Here is a 19,843-nt window from a genome sequence, read left to right as displayed (position 1 = left end):
ATGACAAAATATATGAATGAAAAGTTTTTGTTTGACACATGATGCTCCCCTTATTTTGTATATACCCCCCTTTATTTTGTAACTCATGCTTTGCCTTTGGTATTAAAAAATTTAACAAAAATAACCATCTCTTCTCTCCCTTTTTGACATTATCAAAAAGAAAAAGAGTAAAATCCAAAGTAAAGTAATATAGGGAAAAGATACATCATATATTAATGTACTTATCTTCTTCACAATGTTTTGATGCAAATGTTGATATCAAAGATGATTCTCTTTGAAACTGATTATGTTGATACCAATGAGATTCTATTTGAAAGTGTCAATCTTTTCAAATCATGTTCAATCAAATTAAACTTTAATCTCACCATATCATATGGTTTTATTGTGTCTTGAATAACCAGGCTTGTTGGACGCTTAGGGAGCCGAGGAAGTCTTTATTGGTCGTGGTCGGCCTCCGAGGATATTGTTTGCTTCAAACTAGAAGTGGAAACGCTTGGATCCATTTGAAAAAATATTTGAGAACAAAGGCATTAAATTAATTTCCATCATTGAAATGTTTCACTGCTTATTTCTAAAACATGTGCTAAAGTGACTAGTTAGGGCATGTCGCTTATTATAATGCTTTTGAGTTTGTTTGTGTTTCCCAAGGAAAATACAGCTGTTGATTTTATAACTTCTCTTTGTTGTTGATCTGGTTCTTTTAATCACCTTCTCATATATACAGGGGTCGTTGAGATCAGAGGAAACTTTTTGCAACCCTTGAAAGTTAGTTTCCATTCATAAGTGTTTCTTATTAGCAAGTGTCTTCCTCTATTCACTCCTGAAAGTACTTAATAGAACAGACACAACTCTTCACTTAAAGTTTATTCCTTTCTTTATTACATTTTCTTCACCAACTTTTCCTCACCAGGTACCATTCTCTGCTCAAACTTTTATCTTTATCATTTTCTGTTATTTTTGTCAAGATTAATGATAGCTCTATTCGCATAGTTAGAAATTCTGAGAGCGATGCTTCCTCTGTCGCGAGAACGGGAGTATCTCCTGACTCAAATCCCTCTCTTTTTTCCCATGATTGGATGGGCTACAAAATTATATCATTGTCCGATGATTTTGATTTGAAAAGGGTATTTGGGAACTCCCTTGACGAGAGAGCTTCTTCCATGAATTCTTACGAGGACCTCTTGTAAGATGATGGCGGTGAGAAAGACCATACGGGTGTTCCTATGCCCCCTTCTATTTTGTCTACTGTATAAATACAAGTTGCTAAGTTGAGGAGAGAACGCATATGAAACTTCATTCAGGTTTACCAAATAACTTACAATCATGAACCCAATGATGCTGAAATCAAGACCCGTATGGAGAATAATGGTAAACCATATGTAGTTTCTTGGATCAATCCCAATGAACATTTTATAATTGATGAGTTATCCGAAAATGGGTGATGTTGGCGGAGTCAGGAGATAAGAGTAAGCATACATGGGTAGCTGCAAGATTGGTGGGGACCCCATCCATTTTGAATATTGAGGCGGCCATAAATACAGACAACATTGTGGTCGTCGCTCTCTTATCTTGGCTAATCCTCCATGTGTGTATTCCTATTGGATTGGCCCTTTTGATTGGTTTCATTTTGCAAAATATTAACATGGAAAGTATTCAAAGTATTCAAGATTATCTAGATTGCTTAAGTTGTATATAAGTGCAAAAGGGACACATGTTAGACTTTATGCTCTAACATGAGGTACGACATCAGGGCCTTTCTCAACAAGCTCCAGATTGATGCGTTGAATGAATCTTTTGAGAAGATTCAATTATATTTTATTGCTTTTATTTAGCAATGTGATTAGGTGATTTGTTTGACAGTTGAGAAAAGATTGATTTAGATTTAAATGAATACTTAAATTAAAATAAATCATATCTTGTTGGAGATATTTATGGAATAAATAATATCCAACGGATTCTGCAATAATTATGGACGAAATCGAATCTCGAATCCAAGAAGAAAAACCCATAACTATTATGCTATATAAGGAGCTCAAAATCTACATTGGAAGCTAAGCAATATATTGAAGATTTTAAAGTGATAGGGTTTATTTTGAGTCCTTGTTATTATTGTATGTACACCTCTATGTTTCAATAACTTGGTTCAATTTAACAATTTTTTGTTCAAGAGTTTCACATTTATTAAATACTGAATTTTTGAATTGGTCGAATTTCACTTTCATGTCATTAGCCTTACTTTGTAGAGATAAAATTATTTTCTTTTATTTTAAACATGTTATAGAAAGTGTCAAATATTTTGCATGCAATTCAAGGAAAGCGTTATGCAATTTATCATAAGATGGCTCAAGATCACTAACCTTGTTTTCTTTATCACCATAATAGTGTAAAACCATTAATGTCATGTTTTTTTTCTTTATCTAAAGAAGAACTTACTTCATTGTCTTTCCATGTCACATATGCTCTTTTTGTTTTCCTATCCTTCTTGTTGTTGACTTTGATCTTCTTTTGAAAAGTATGACACCCACTTTTGACATGATCTCTTCTTCCACATTCAAAATAAGTAACTTTCTTCCTTGAAGTTGATGCTTCTCTTTGACTTATTTCCTCTTTCTTTTCCTTTCTTAATATTTTTTCAATTTTTTTATCAGTGCATCATCTTTATCATCTTCGGATTGAGATTCTTCTTTTTGATCACCATCATGTTTAGACTTCAAAACAAGGGTTTTACTTTAACTTCACGCCCTTTATGCTTCTTCAATAATATAATTCATATCTTTGCAATCGATCAAGTTCCATTTTATGTTCTTGAAGTTTTCCTAATAATACAGCCAATGGCATTATAGAGAGACTCTTATTTTTGGATATTACCGTCAATATTGGTTATCATGCTCTAGACAATGATCTAAGGAATTTTAAGTTTAGCTCATCATTTATGAGGAATTTTCCAAGAGAGCCCAAGTGATTCGTTAGGACGATAAACTTTTTTTATATATCAAGAATACTTTCATGGGGTACCATTCTGAAAATTTTATGTTCTTGAGATAAAATGTTTAATTTTGATATTTTGACTTCTCCAGTTCCTTCGTGTGTTACTTCTAATGTATCCCAATTTTTTTTGGTTGTTTTACAATTTGACACTCAGAAGAATTTGTTCATTCCTAATAATTATGCAAGTATGTTCTTTGCCTTCTTGTCATACAACACTTTCTTCTTGTCATCATTATTCAAATAGCCTTTCACATTTGGTTCTTCTACATTATTTATGACAGATGTAGGAATGAATGGTCTATTTTCAACAACATCCCATATTTCTTCTTCTTGTGCTTATAAGTACATATGCATGTGAATCTTCTAGAAGTCATAATATTCACCAACAAAACATGGAGATTTGTTGATATTGCCATCATATGCCAAGAACAGTGTTGCGGAAGCCATAGCTATCCCGATTGAGGAGAACCTTACCTTAACTTGTTTTGATGCCAATTATAACTATAGAATGCAACTAAGAGGGAGGTGAATTAGCTTTTCTGAATTTTTCTTGTTATTTTACAAATTTTATTTTATTTTTATTTTTCCGGAATAACAATGATGAACTTATAACAAAGAGTGCAGAAAAATAAACCGTAGAAATGTAATGACACAATAGATTTATCCTAATTTCCCTTTCCAACTTAAGGGTACATCTAGTTCCTTCACACCTTGCATGATTTTTCAATGTGTTAGATTTTTATACAAGTCTCACACCAAGATCTCTCTTGCAATCTTCTAACATAAACACCAAACTTATGGTGGACTTTGAATCAACTCAATTCAAATAACATTTTTACAAATACCAACTATGGTGATCTTTGAATCTCCCAAAATCAAATAAATTTTTACAACATAAACAAAAAATCTATCATTTTCTATTTGCAAACACTTTAAGAAATTAAGCATATTTTCTTTATAAATTAAGCCACCACACACTTGGTGATCAATTATAATACTTGAACAAATTTAAATATATGAAGTAATTACTAAATCAATTTCAATGGATAATTGATTTTCTCTTTCAATGTACAATTTAATAAGATATGAATCTTAAGTGCTCAGAAATTTGAATGAAACTTTTTCAGTGATATGAAAGTTTATATACAAAGTTTCATTATTTTTATGTTGTATGAACAACTTAAAAATTGTTTGAATTATATGTGAATTTTGTATGGAAGAGGTTATTATAAAACTAAGGTGTTTTGCTTTAAATACATCCTAAGAAATCTCTATGAACTGATGCAAAAGTTTGAGATATTTCCATGAAGGTTTGCAATAATTTAGAATGATAATGGTTCATGAAAATCACAATTTTGCATTTTGTACATGATTTCTTAAATCGGTTAAACAGATACCTCATTTAAAAAGTAAAAAATATTTTTAATTTTCAAATATTAACTTATATGTAACAGGTTTCTTAAATTGGTTAACCAATTACCTGACTTAAAAAGTACAAACTCAATGTTTTAGAAAATTCAACAAAAACAAAGGAGCAATTGATTACACAAATGAAGTAATTGATTGGCACCTTCAAAAAATTCAAATTTTCAAGATAGAAAGTACCCTACAATCAATTCTTTTAAATGGTCAATTTATTGCACTAACTAAAGAAAATTGTGACGGTTCTGGAAGTGTGTTTATGGTGGTTTCATATGGTGTAATTTAAAAAAAAATAGTTTTTTTCTTTTTAAAAGACTTGACATGAAATGTCTTGATGCATGAATGTTTTAGAAACCTTAAAGATGAATGTATGAGACTTTTTTAAGCATAAAAAGTTTATACATAATGGTTTGCTATTGAGTATCATAACATCAAGATCAATTTCCTTTACTTCTAAAATATCCATTAGTTTATGCATTTTTTATTCTTGATTCCAAGCTTTTTTTTCTTTGATAAACTTTTTCCTTCATCCAAACTAAACTAAGACAGATGATGAAATCTCCTTCACAACCCTGAATTTCAATAATTGAAAAAAACACTTATTTCTACCAAATTGAATCCTTATTTCAATTTCCAAAATGACACATGAGATAAGATAACTTTTATATGATCCATTTTTCATCTATAACTTGTATAAATATGTCTCATATGTAGATGTAACTAACAAAAACACCTCACTATACTTCAGTATTGGTATCTCACATTTGTTTACTTCAACATCGTGAAACCTCTTCTTGAATTTATGATCATAGAGGATACCCTGCTTGATGTCTAAAATCTAAATTGGATAATCTCTTGCATTACCTAGACAATCACGAGTGATTAAGATCGAGTATCATTTATCCTCGATTGATAATGAAGGAAATGTGAAGTTCATTAATTTTTAGTTGAAGATGAGTGATATTTAAGAGCTACGTCAAGTATGTTTCACCATTATGACACAAAGAGTCTGAACGAAGTGGATTTGATAGCGGTGAGGTCTGATGATATTCCTAAGATATTGAAACATCCTCAACCCTCTCTTGATCATGAGATGTCATGTTAAATTTATATTAACAAAGATCTACGTGATGTTACTTGTTTATATTTATGTTAATTTTTCTATTTTCTTCAACTCTTGTATGTGATCGTGAAATTGTTTATGTTTTTTTATAAGTATATTTTAGATTTTAAAATCCAAAAAACCTCTTGGAATATGTTTGTGATTCTGTATTTGTGATAACAAGGTATATTTCGGATTTTAAAATCCGAAAACACTTCTAAACATCGTTCTATATTATATCAAGATGAATTTCTGGTGGGGTTGAGTAATAGTATCAAGGGAGAATTCAAATTTTAAAATTCAAATTTGTTTTTAATATTTATTTTACATGTTTCATAGTTGGTTGCATATTTTAGATGCGTCAGATTTTAAAATTCATAATCTTTGAGTAGTTTTAGAATTCCGTCCAAGTGTTTGAGTAAATCATTCGGTGCATTAAACAACCACTAAAATTAAAGTTAAAACCAAAATTATAACATATTATAATATGATAATTAAGGAATTTAAAAGTTTAATTTATAAAAAAATCACTATTTTTGGCGAGTTTAACCGTATAACAAGAAAAAAACACAATTAAATTAAATATTACATAAACAATTTTAATGAAATATTTCATCCAATTATTATAACCAAATATTCTCTTTTTAAATATAATTTCTATTTAAATCACATTTATAGGTTATTTAATAAATCTAAAAAGTTTATTTTTTTAATAATAGTGATAGGGGGAGAGAGTAGGCATTTAAAGGGGGAAAAGTGGAGAGTTTTTAGATATCTGAGTCATCTGCCGACCAATTAAAATTTGAACATAAGACACAATCCCTCCGAAAAGAAGCAAAAATATTGTTGAACAAGAAAGCCATAAAAATAAAAACATGGCAATTCTAAGTTTATTACAAAAATAGTTACAGCAAACATTTATTGTGTGGTTAGTACTTAGCAAATTCTATCCTGAGGCTATGCTAGTTGTCTTTATGCTTTACTTTCCATATACGTTCATCGTCATTATCAATGACTTGCATTATGTGGCACCAAAATAATGACCCAAAATAAAGCAAATAATACAGTTAATAACACGTCTTAGAATCCTCCCTTTGTTGCTCATCATCCGTGAACGTCATTGCCTTTTTAGTTTTCACTTCATAAACAACATTCATTCATCTCATATCATAGCTCTTATATGTTTCATAATTATCATCATATGTTAATAATAGTAATAACCCACCGCGGTTAGCCAGTTTTTTTATCAAATATTAATGAACCTTCTTAATTGTTAAAATTAATCAATGTCCATGAAGTGGATTATGTGGCTCAAATACATGGTTGGTGCTTAATCAATCTTCTTCAACCAGCTACAGTTCCACTATTTCATGTCATTAATTGAATTTGCCGTTAAGATAGTATATTTAATTAAACATTAATACTCTGGTTAGTTACACTTTTCTGTTCCTCATGCTACATCCAATTTTAAATTTTACTTTCACTAAAATTAGAGTTAGAAAATGAACCGAGTTGAGTTCACATCGCCTCAACTCAGTTCGACTAGATAAAAATTAGTTCAACTTAAATTTTAGATTGAGTTTAATATATTTTTTTTTAAAACTCAAATTCGATTTGTTATAACTTCTCGAACAATTTAGTTTAATTCGTTAGATTCATCTTGTTAAGTTTAGTTTCGTTGCTTCACAAGTTTAAAAACCATTTATATATATATTTGACATTTTAAATTAATATATATTTTTTAAAATAAAAGTTATCCGATTGGAATTTAATTTTATCTCAAAAATCTAATAATTTAAAAACTACACAACTTTCAAGAGATATATTTGAAAGCCTAATTCAAAAGCTACTCAATTGAAGTTTAAATTTGTCTAGAAAATACAACTTAATCTAAATATTTAGAAACCTTACAAATTTAATGAAATTGTTGATATTTGTAAATATAGTGTTAAGAATATTTGTATATAGAATAGTTTCGCATCAATTATATCATGTAATTAGTTGTAATCTCTCTATATAATAATGTCTTCATAACGCTTTTCAAAACACATGGTTTATTGAAATGCCTCTTAGTCTATTGTATTTCAACATGGTATCCAGAGCCTACTGAGAGACAACATTTCCTCGTACTTTATCCAATTGATCCATTGTCTTACTGTGAGAATTTTTTGACAAACCATGTCATAACTCCGGTTTGCCTCCCATACACTATCGTGACTCATCCGGACATCAGTTTTCAAAATTTTGCTTCACCGTCGCACTACTGTCGTTGTCCTCCGCCGTCACTATTGTTCCGGGCGACCTCCTCCGATCCGGCTGTTTCCAACATTTTCACCGGCAGAATCCGCACGCGGTCACATGCGCCACCTTTGTCTCAGTGTGTGGGCCTCATGCTCTGCCAATTAAACCGCATATGATAGTACGTCCTGCGGCCGATCCCGACAATTTTTCCACCGCCCCACTCGCTATCTTTCAACTGTTTCAAATTCGGTCTCATATTTTATTTTCCACTTGCGGAAAGTTATGATCCAGTTCAAGCAGAGTCTTTTTAACCCAGTTCGCCTGATATTTTCTCTCTTCAAATACTCATGGCTACTCCTTAGAACTTTACGTCAAACTACGATGATTTTTTCAGGTAGTATCAGAATTATCAGAACTCGTATTCTATTGCTTCGGTAGCACACACTTGTAATTCATCTATTTGCCTTTCTCAATCATCTTCTCTTGGACCTTGGATCCTTGATTCTGGTGCGTCTAATCATGTTACCGATACTAAAAATCTTGTATCTTCCCTCTCTACCTCTGGTTTCTTACCTACTATAACTTCTGCCAATGAATCTCAAACCGACCCGAATGGATTAGTATTGTTCAATTCTACCTTCTCTCTCTGTTACTTATGTTCTCTATGTACCTAATTGTCCATTTAATTTACTTCCAGTCAGTTGTTTAACTCGTTTTCTTGATTGTAGTGTCACCTTCACTCACAATAATGTTACCATGCAGAATCGAAGTTTGGGACGGACGATTGGCGTCGGATGTGAGCCTTAAGGCCTTTATTACCTCTCAGTATCATCTCAGACATGCTCGGCCAAAGATTTTTCACTCACTATCCATGCTCAGTTAAGTAATCCTAGTCTTCCAAACTACATAAGTTGGTGCCAAATTTATCGAAGGTATCTAATTTACATTGTGAGTTGTGTCAGTTAGGAAAACACACTCGTAGTCAATTTCCCAATCAAGTCAATATATGAGTTTCATCCCCTTTTGCTTTAGTTCACACCGATGTTTGGGGTCCCTCGCATATTGTCTCTACTCTTGAGTCTAGGTATTTTGTCACCTTTATTAATGATTTTTCACGTTTCACGTGGTTATTTTTAATGAAGAATAAATCTGAATTATTTTTTATTTTTGAATAATTTTATCGAAAAATAAGAACTCAATTTGGTATGTTTATCTGTATCACTAGAAGTGTCAATGCCTGTGAATATTTATCCCAACAAATTTAAAATTTTATGTCACATAATGATATTCTCTATCAAACATATTCTCGTCACACACCTCAACAAAATGGGGTAGCTGAACGCAAAAATCGGCATCTCGTAGAAACCATTCGGACCCTACTTCTCCATGGTAATGTTCCACTTCATTTTGGGGGGAATGATGTGCTAACAACATGTTACCTTATAAATCGCATGCCCTCATCTATCCTTGACAATAAAATCCCTCATTCAATCCTTTTTCCCAATTCCTCACCGAGTCTTTGGGTCCACATGTTTTGTATACAATCTCTCTCCTGGTCTTTATAAACTATCAACTTGATCACTAAAATGCGTCTTTCTTGATTATCATCGATCCCAAATAGGTTATCATTGTTATTCACATACTCTACAATGATGCCTCATATCGACCGATGCTACCATTTTCGAGTCAGTTCCATATTTCGTGTTCATCCACGTAACTCCGAAACCCCTTCTGGAAAGTACTCCCACACCTTTTCCGGTATTTATTAATGTACCATCTACCATTATTCCCCATCAGTCTATGGATCCTGCCCCTCCCCCCCTCCCCACCCACCCACACCCACAGACACATACACACCACCACCACCACCATTTTTCGACCACTTCAAACATATAAACATCGTCAACCAACGTCTGTCGTACTTGTCCCTAAGGTCGTACTTGTCCCTGAGGTCATTGCAGACCTTACTCTGATGCTCTCACCATCAACAGATCAGATCATGCAACCTGAGTCTGATCGTCTGATTGCCCTTCGAAAAGGTATACGTTAAACACGAAATCCTTCTCCGCATTATATTGATTTGTGTTATCATCGTCTTTTCCCTTTGCAGTATACTTGTTTGTCTTCTTTATCTTCTGTTTGTATTCCTAAAACTTCAGGTGAAGCATTATCTCACCCTGAGTGGAGGCAGACAATGACTGATGAAATATGTGCTCTTCAAAGCAGTGGTACCTGGGAACTGGTTTCTCTACCCCCTAGAAAATCTTTAGTAGGTTGTCGTTGGCTTTATACAGGGAAGGTTGGTCTAGATGGTAAGATTGATCGATTTAAAGCTCGCTTGGTAGCCAAAGGATATACTCAAATGTTTGGGTTGGATTATAGTGATGCTTTGTCGCTTGTAGCCAAGATGACATATGTTAGACTTCTTCTAGTCATTGCAGTCATTCGACACTGGCCTCTTCATTAACTTGACATCAAAAATGCTTTTTTACATGGTGATCTTGAAGAGGAAGTATATATGGAGCAACCACATGGGTTTGTTACTCCGGGGGGGGGGGGGGGGGCATCGAATATGGTGTGTAGGCTACACATGTCTCTTTATGGTCTTAAGCAATCTCCGAGAGCTTGGTTCGGTAGATTCAACAATGTAATACAATAGTTTGGTATGGTCTGCAGTGAAGCTGACCATTCTGTTTTTTATCGTCACTCAGTTCAAGGGTATATATATCTTATTGTGTATGTAGATAATATTGAAATACATGGTAATGATAAGCAGGGAATACTCTAGTTAAAACAACATCTCTCAAATCAATTTCAGACAAAAGATCTTGGTAAACTCTGTTATTTCTTGGGTATTGAGGTAGCCCAATCTAAAGATGGTTTGGTGATTTCTCAGCAAAAATATGCTATGGATATTTTGGAAGAAACATGTTTGTTGAATGCTAAATCAGCCGATACTCTTATGGATCCAAGTGTCAAACTACTACCCAATCAGGGGGAGCCTCTATCTGACTCGGGAAGGTATGAGAGATTGGTCGGAAAGTTGAATTATCTCACAATCATTAGACTGAACATTTCTTTTGCAGTCAGTTTGGTAAGTCGGTTCTTAAATTCCCCTTGTCAGGAACACATGGATGTTGTTATACGGATTCTGAGATATATCAAATGTCCTCCAGGAAAATGTCTATTGTATAAAGATAAAGGACATAGTCAGATAGTTGAATACTCTAATGCTGATTGGGCAGGGTCACCCATTGATAGACGTTCCACCTCTAGGTATTGTGTACTTGTTGGAGGAAACGTTATATCTTGAAAGAGTAAGAAACAAAACGTAGTTGCAAGATCAAGCGTCGAGGTAGAGTATAGGGCTATGACAATGGTAACATGTGAACTTATTTGGTTAAAAAAATTGCTCAAGGAACTTCAAATTGAAGATGCAAGACCAATGACACTTATTTGTGATAATCAAGCTGCATTGCACGTTGCTTCAAATCCAGTCTTCCATGAGAGGACCAAACATATTGAGATAAATTGTCACTTTGGTAGAGAGAAGATCGAGTCATGTGACATCATCATAAGCTTTGTCAACTGTAATGCTCATTTGGTAGACATGTTTACAAAATCCCCGTGAAGCCCCATAACTAATTATATATGTAACAAGCTTTGTGCATTTGACTTAAATGCTCAAGCTTGAGTGGGAGTGCTATTATTTGTAAATATATTGTTAAGAATATTTGTATATAGAATAGTCTCACATCGATTATATCATGTAATTAGTTGTAATCTCTCTATATATAATAATGTCATCACAGTGCTTTTAAAAACACACGGTTTATTCAAATGTCTTTTAGTCTCTTGTATTTCAACATAAATAATACTCTAAAAAATACTATAAATTAATACATTTCCATCACAAAATTATTACACCACTTGCAACCTTCATTACACACGCTATTTTAGAAAATATCATTATGTCTCCAACAAGGATGATTCTAAATGCAATTATCAGTCTTATTGGAATAACTAGTACGAAAGGGACAACCTACAAAATGCAAGATGATCATTTTCAAAAACAATTAAATTCATATATATCATGACACGCTATGTTACGCCACCATGGTTTCCATCAACAATATAACACAAAACAAATTATATCCCAAAAAGATGATTAAAATAATGAAATTGAGTATTTTTGTAAATGAAGGAGAAAAATAAAGAATATACCTATCTATCACTAAGGAAGTGATGCGATTTTTGTTTGCAGATGCTTCACCTATTGACAAAAAGAAGAAGTTAATTTCAATAAATTATCAATATTATTTTTGAGAGTTTATATTATATTTAATAATCAAGAAAAAAAAATATTATCCAAAGTTTGTTTCTAATTCTATGAAAAAATCAAAGTCAATCGCCTTCACATATTAAAGCTTCGACAATAGATGGATATAAAGAAGTTCGAAATGTATCAATAACTCTCCTTCTGATGCTAAAGGTTAACTCCAAAGCCATCATAGATATTGGAATGGCAAGAACATTTGCTACCACTATATATTTTTCACCATTAAATTAAAAAGAAATATAGGGCTAAAATTTAAAATAAATCTTTAAATATTTTCTTAAAGACAATATAATCTATTTTATATATAATTGAGTTGACTAATAAACTTAACGAATAGTGTTCCGGACTGGGCCATGACCCTAGGCACGGCACGGCCCAATACTCGCCAAGCCCACGTCCAAACGGCCATGTCCACACGACCACGAGGACGCGTCAGGTGGACGACAGTCCGCCCGACGAACGTCTCCCCGACCCCTTAAACACGTGTCGGACAGTGAGCGGGTCCTCCTCGTACGATCTCCATCCACTCACCGTCAACCCACGTCGCGGGCACCTCAGTTGTGTCGGGCAGGGCCTTAACGGCATCCCACTCACCACGTCACCCAACTCCCCTATATTGTCGCCTTAGGGATAGGGGCAGTTGGACCAGGGGGCAGACTTTGGTCTAGGTCTTAACGCTTCTTACGCGTCCCCTGGCAGCTCCTCCTTGGGCCTAGCTAATCCAGCCCATTAGGAGCCTTGGCCCAGCGCTGGGGGCTCACTATAAATACCCCTTTCATGGCAAAGGGGCAGGTATTCTAACTCACACTCTGATAACCTCATTCTGTACCTTTTCTGACTTAAGCATTGGAGCACCTTGCAGGTACACCCCCCTCTCATTTCATTCTCCGGCCCATTAACCAAGACCGTGGAAGGCCCTCCTGATCAGGTGAGATCAGTGGCGCCGTCTGTGGGAACTAGCTATCCCCATCTTCATCAAACGAGGATCAAAAGCTCATTCATTTCTGTCCTTCCAACATGGCCGGAGAACAACATAGCGATCACAGCCGTCCCCTCGTCAACTACAACATGGACGACGGCCCGCCATCCCATGAGGCGGACGTTCGGGACGGTCATCCATCCACCCCGTCTCCAGAGCCCCAAAACAACGGAGATGTCTCTCACGCCCACAATTTAGGGGCAGAGACATTTCATCCCATTCCCGTTCCCGTTGAAGGAGACGCCGTAATGATTGCCATGGTGAATGCCCTCAATCAGGCCGGTTCTATGCTCCACCAGCAGCACGAACGAATCATGGCCCTCGAAGCCGAACGACAAGAGGCCCGGCCCCAGCCGGTGAGTAGGATACAACAACGTCCGGAGCCAACGAAGAAGCGAGGACGTCGCTCTCCCGAACCCCACGCCAGCAGGGCACGCGCCCATCGTGACGGTGGTCGAGCGAGAACATCACCAAGGCGCGGGCACAGCCCCGACAACAACGAACTGTCTCCCTTAAGGAGCGACGAGGAAGATTTGCATTGCCCCCTATCTCGAGCAATAATGGAAGCCCCGCTCCCCAAAGGCATGGAGAAACCGCCAAACCTAGCTGTGTACGACGGGACTACAGATCCCGACGATCACGTCGACAACGTCAACGCGATGCTCGACTACCGCAATGATATAACCGGGCACCTCAAATGCCGACTGTTCTCAACGACCCTCAGGAAAGGGGCCATGGCCTGGTACAAAAGCTTGGCCCCTGAGTCCATTACGTCATGGAGAGTCATGAGGTCCATGTTCACCCGGCACTTTACAGCTTCCCGTCGTCACCCCAAGACTGAGGCGACCCTTGAAGCCATAGTGCAGAAGAAGAATGAAACACTGCGCTCATACATCGAGCGATTCAACCAGGAAGCTGTCGAGGTAGATACCACCGAGCACATGAAGAAGTATCTCCTCGAGAGAGGTCTCTTACCCGGCAGTGAACTTAGCAGAGCTGTAGGGATCGAGCCTCCCCGCACCTTAAACGAGCTCCTGCATAAAGCCCAGGCCTACATCAGATACGAGGAAAAGCAGGTGGCACACAATGCCCGCAGCGGACGTAACGCTGGGGAGACCGAGCACTCAAAACGCGAGGACACGAGCATTTCCCGTCGCAACGGAGACAGACGAAGAGAAGAAAGACCTCGCGAGCTCCGGGAAGGAAGAGGCCCCGCGGGCAGATATAGCGAGTACACCTTACTGACAGCTCCTCGAGAGCGTATCCTCGCAGAATGTATCAACTCTGAATTTAAGCAGGGCAGGGTCAGGTTCCCAAAACCGTCTGCACCAAAGCCCCACACCGACAAATCAAAGTACTGCCGGTTCCACAGAAGTCACGGACACGTGACCGAAGACTGCGTCCACCTGAAAGATGCGATTGAAATTTTAATCCAAGAAGGGCACCTGAAGCAGTACACGAGGAAGAACGAAGCTCCCAGACACGACGAGCCAGAGAAGAAGAGACCCCGGGAAAACACACCCCCCGACAACTCTCCCTATCAAGTGGCCCTCTGCGTGTCACGACCGGAAGATTTCTTCCCCCCCGAACCATTGCCCGAGGGCAAGATCACTGCACTCAGCCCCTGGGAAGACTTCCCTACCACACTGGTGATATCAGGAGGAGGAACTAACGGGGAATCCGCGGCCCTCTCCGTCAAACGCAAGTTCGACGAACTCCTACTGACTGCCCCCGAGCAGAAAGCGACATTGACAAAATACCGGGGAAAATCCAACCCAATATCCTTCTTCCTGGAGGAACTCCCGGGCGGATCCCCGAACTCGGCCATCCCACTATTGATTAGAGCAAAGATGGCCAGATTCGACGTACGACGCATCCTGGTCGACGAAGGCAGCTCAGTGGATATCATGTACGTCCACCTCTTCAAGACTCTGAAGCTAGACAAGACCAACTTAGCCCCCTACGTCGGATCAGATCTCCAAGGATTCAACGGAGCAACAACCAGACCGTGGGGATATGTTGAGCTCCTCGTCACTTTCGGCGAACAAGAAACGGCCAGGGAAGTCAAAATCCAATTCCTGGTCGTAGACTGTCCGTCTCTCTACAATTGCATCTTTGGACGCCCGACACTGGCCGAACTCACTGCGGTCCCATCCACCGTCCACCTGAAGATGAAATACTACACCAAATTGGGACGTGTGGTCACCATCCATGGTGACATCGAAGCAGCCCGGCGATGCTACGACGCCGCAGTAAAAGGACAGGCCGTAGTCAGCACGAAGAGCAACTGCAACAACAAAAAACTCAAGACCGAGGATCCCGCCCGAGGAGTCAACGCCATCGACCTCGACTGTCGCGTCGGGCTGGACGAGACCGAAGAGGGGAGGTTCCCCAAGGAACGCTCTCTCGAACACCCGGTCCGACCAATCCCCGACGGGGAATTCGAACTCATTCCTCTTGGGGACGATCCGGAAAGGACGGTGAAGATAGGTAAGGGACTACCCGAGGAAACAAGAGAAGAGCTAGTAGCATGCCTCAAAGAGAACTCCGACCTCTTCGCGTGGAATGCCGCAGAAATGCCCGGGCTGGACCCCGAGATCGCGTGTCATAAGCTAGCTGTAGACCGGGCAGCCAAGCCCATAGCACAGCGTAGACGCAAGCAATCGCCCGAAAAGGCAGAGGCTGCCGAGCGAGCTGTAAAAGACCTCTTAGAGGCAAATTTTATTTCTGAAGCCCAGTACACAACCTGGCTCTCTAATGTAGTCCTCGTTAAGAAAAATAATGGAAAATGGCGTATGTGTGTTGATTATACTGATCTTAATAGGGCTTGCCCGAAAGATGCTTTCCCCCTCCCTAATATAGACTCGCTCGTTGACAACTCTGCAGGTTTTAAACTCTTGTCCTTCATGGACGCATATAGTGGATACAACCAGATCCCTATGTCGCCCGCGGACAAGAAACACACAGCGTTCATGACCCCAACGGGCAACTACTATTACAACGTGATGCCGTTCGGGCTCAAGAACGCTGGCGCTACATACCAACGCATGATGAACAAAGTCTTCAAGGACGAAATAGGGGACATGCTCGAAGTATACATGGACGACATGATCGTTAAATCACACGAGGAAATAACCCATGCTCGACACCTTGCGAAGGTATTCGAACAGGCGAGACAGTGTAAAATGAGGTTCAACCCCGAGAAATGCACGTTCGGAGTCCGGGCAGGCAAGTTCCTCGGTTTCTATCTCACCGAAAGAGGGATCGAGGCCAACCCCGACAAATGCCGGGCATTCTCGGAGTTTCCGACCCCGAAAACCAAAAAATCGATCCAGTCGCTCAATGGAGTGCTCGCCTCACTCTCCCGTTTCATCGCCAAGTCCGCCCAGCACGCATTGCCATTCTTCAGACTCCTTCGCAAAGAGGCTACCTTCGACTGGACCGACGAATGCGAGCAAGCGCTACTCCATCTAAAGAAGGTTCTGTCCCAACCCCCGGTCTTGTCACGGCCATCAGAAAAGGAAACCCTATACTTGTACCTATCCGTGGCGACCGAGGCCGTCAGCGCCGTTCTAATAAGAGAAACCGACGAAGGACAAAATCCCATCTATTTTACGAGTAAAGCACTCCAAGGTCCCGAGCTCCGATATCAGCAAATCGAAAAGGTCGCCCTGGCCCTCATCAATGCAGCGAGGAGACTACGATATTATTTCCTCGCACACACGATAAAGGTGAGGACCGATCAGCCAATCAAACAGCTGCTCGGGCGCCCGGATATGGCCGGGAGGATGCTCAAGTGGTCACTAGAACTCTCCGAATTCGACATACAATACGAAAGTAGGAAAGCCTTGAAAGCTCAGGCGCTGGCCGACTTCGTCGCGGAGATGACCCACTGCCCGACTCCAGCAGAAAGCGCCCACAAATGGACGATCTTCGTCGATGGCGCCTCTAGCACATCAGGCAGCGGGGCCGGGATCATCCTCGAAAATGAAGAAGGGATCCTGATAGAGGTATCGTTAGCGCTAGCGTTCCCAACATCAAACAACCAAGCCGAATACGAAGCCTTCCTCGCAGGCCTGAGGTTAGCCGAGGACCTGGGAGCAAAAGAGGTAAAAATATCCACCGACTCCCAGCTCGTGGCCTCACAAGTGCGAGGAGAATACCAAACCAAGAACGACAACCTCCTCGGGTACTTGTCCCTCGTCAAAGAAAAACTTGATAGATTTGAAAAATGGGAAGTTCAACACATACCCCGCGAGCACAACACACGAGCAGACGTTCTCTCGAAACTAGCCAGCACGAGGAAAAAGGGTGGGAATAAATCAGTAATCCAAGAAATTCTCCCGCGGCCCAGCATCGACAAACTACCGCCTCCACTCGAGGTCAACGCTATTGGAGATGCCCACTGTTGGATGACACCCATCTACAATTACCTCACACGAGACGAACTCCCGGCTGACCCGAAAGAGGCGACCACTGTCAAACGACGCGCATGCTCGTACGTACTCCTCGAAGGCAAACTCTACCGGAGAGGATTCTCCATCCCACTACTCAAATGCGTCGAGGAAGAGAAAGTCCCCGACATACTTGGAGAGATACACCGGGGAATTAACGCTCAGCACCTCGGCGGACGATCGCTCGCACGAAAAGCCCTTCGAGCAGGCTACTACTGGCCGACCATGCAAAACGATTCGAAAGAGCACGTCAAAAGATGTGACAAATGCCAACGACATGCCGACATGCACCTCGCACCCCCGAACGACCTCAAATCACTGTCTTCCCCATGGCCCTTCGCGTGGTGGGGCATGGACATCCTCGGACCCTTCGTCACCGGATCATATCAGAATAAATACCTCATCGTCGGGGTGGATTACTTCACCAAATGGATCGAGGCGGAGGCACTGGCTAAAATAACCGCGCAGAACATTCTCCGGTTCTTCAAACGCAACATCCTCGCTCGGTTCGGTATACCCCAGGCACTTGTCACAGACAACGGGACACAGTTCACGGACGGAGGATTCCAGGACTTCATCGCCAGCCTGGGCACCACACAGCATTTCACGTCTGTCGAGCATCCGCAGACGAACGGGCAGGCAGAGGCGGCCAACAGGGTAATCTTACGTGGCCTCAAACGCAGACTCGGCGAGGCAAAGAGGGCATGGGTCGAGGAGCTGCATAGCGTCCTATGGGCCTACCGCACGACACCACATTCTACCACCGGGGAAACCCCGTTCCGACTAACTTACGGCACCGAGGCAGTCATCCCGGTGGAGATACGGACGCCAACGAGGAGGACAGAGGAGCCCCTAGACGAGGAAATGAACGATGAAACCCTTAGAGCCGAGCTCGACCTAGTCGAGGAGATACGTTCCGAAGCAGCTCTCCGGGAAACAACCCTCAAACAAAAGATAGCACTACGCCATGACGCGAAAGTCATAAAAAGAGAGTTCCAGGTCGGCACCCTGGTCCTCAGAAGAAACCAGAAAAACCCGAGAGAGGGCAAACTGGCGGCCAACTGGGAAGGCCCTTACCGCGTCCGCGACAAAACGAGCAACGGGGCCTATTACCTAGAAAACCTACAAGGAGAACAACTCGCTCGACCATGGAACGCAGAAAAACTTAGACAATATTACAGCTAAATACACCACGGGGAGACGTGGCAGGTACGACCACGCTCTTCGTCCCCAAAACCCCAGGGAGGAACCACGAGACCCGGGAACGATCCGGGGTCACATAACAAACACAACCCTCCCCGACGGTTGGGATCTTGACCAAGGCCCAACGTCGAAGTACCAAGACTGGCAGGGCACCCAGCTCGCGATGGGAGGACCCAAGCCTCGGGACCAGGGTTCGAACAACGAACCCGGGCTTCGATACCCACGGGCACAAAGCCCGACACTTCGTCGGTTCCCTAAACCGAGGAGATTAACAAAGTCGAGCAGAGTACGAATTCATACAAACAAGTATCAGACACAAACGAGCACAATGAATGATAACGAAAATATTCATGCATTAAAAACGATAAGAGTGGCCGAAGCCAAGTACGCCCGAAGGCCATATTACAACGCCCGAAGGCCAAAATACATAAGGCACGCAGGCCATGATAAGAAAAACATATAAACTAAGACTCCGCTCGGAGCTCCTCTTCATCCTCTTCTTCTTCTTCTCCCCCCAGCTCCTCCTCCACTTCAAACGGGCAGATGATCTCACCATCCCGGACGCAGCAGTTATAGGCCGACCCTTCCGTCACCAACTCAGGGTTCAGAAGCCCGAGCTGCTCGACAGCATTGTCGAAACCCTCTTTGAAGCAGGCCACAAGATCTTGGTTGAGAGTCCGAATATGCCCTAGCAGCTCACCGCGCGAGCCAAAGGCGCGTTCCTCCTCGGTCTCATCTGCCAGAGGACGGACCTTTCCCTCGAGAGACTCAACCTGAGCCCGTAGGTAGGCGTTGTCCTCGGTCAGCTTCTGATGGTCGACCACCTGCTCTTCCAGGCTCGCCTTAGCAGCCTTCAACTGGTCCCTCTCCCTTTCCACCTCCTCCAGCTTCTGGCGCAGCCCTTCCTGCAGCTGATGCTCTTCTTTGTAGTCCGACAGATCTTGAGATAGTCTTTCCTTCTCTGTCCGAACCTGCAAAAGGGCTTCCTCCAGCGAGGCGGTGGAGACCGAAGTGTCGGTCAGAACCATGGCCGTCTCCATCACCCGGATGACGGCAGCAATATCCCTGGCCAGATCTTTCCTCCGGGCAGCAACATCCTGGTCCAGAATAGCCTT

The 19,843-nt window shown here is 40.8% G+C and overlaps 1 protein-coding gene across 1 annotated transcript; it reads left to right on the top strand.

Moving 5' to 3' along the window:
* Window positions 1–13,109: 13,109 nt before the first annotated feature.
* Window positions 13,110–17,023, top strand: LOC127080060 (uncharacterized). The gene is made up of 2 exons (XM_051020392.1): window positions 13,110–16,802; window positions 16,913–17,023. The coding sequence occupies exons 1-2, from the start codon at window positions 13,110–13,112 to the stop codon at window positions 17,021–17,023; spliced, it is 3,804 nt and encodes a 1,267-aa protein (XP_050876349.1).
* The last annotated feature ends 2,820 nt before the right edge of the window (window positions 17,024–19,843 follow it).

The sequence above is a fragment of the Lathyrus oleraceus genome, chromosome 5 (assembly GCF_024323335.1).
Source record: "Lathyrus oleraceus cultivar Zhongwan6 chromosome 5, CAAS_Psat_ZW6_1.0, whole genome shotgun sequence".
In the NCBI taxonomy this organism is placed as follows: Eukaryota; Viridiplantae; Streptophyta; class Magnoliopsida; order Fabales; family Fabaceae; genus Lathyrus; species Lathyrus oleraceus.
The sequence above is the reverse complement of the archived record's forward strand: the minus strand, read 5'-3'. Positions and strand labels throughout refer to the sequence as shown.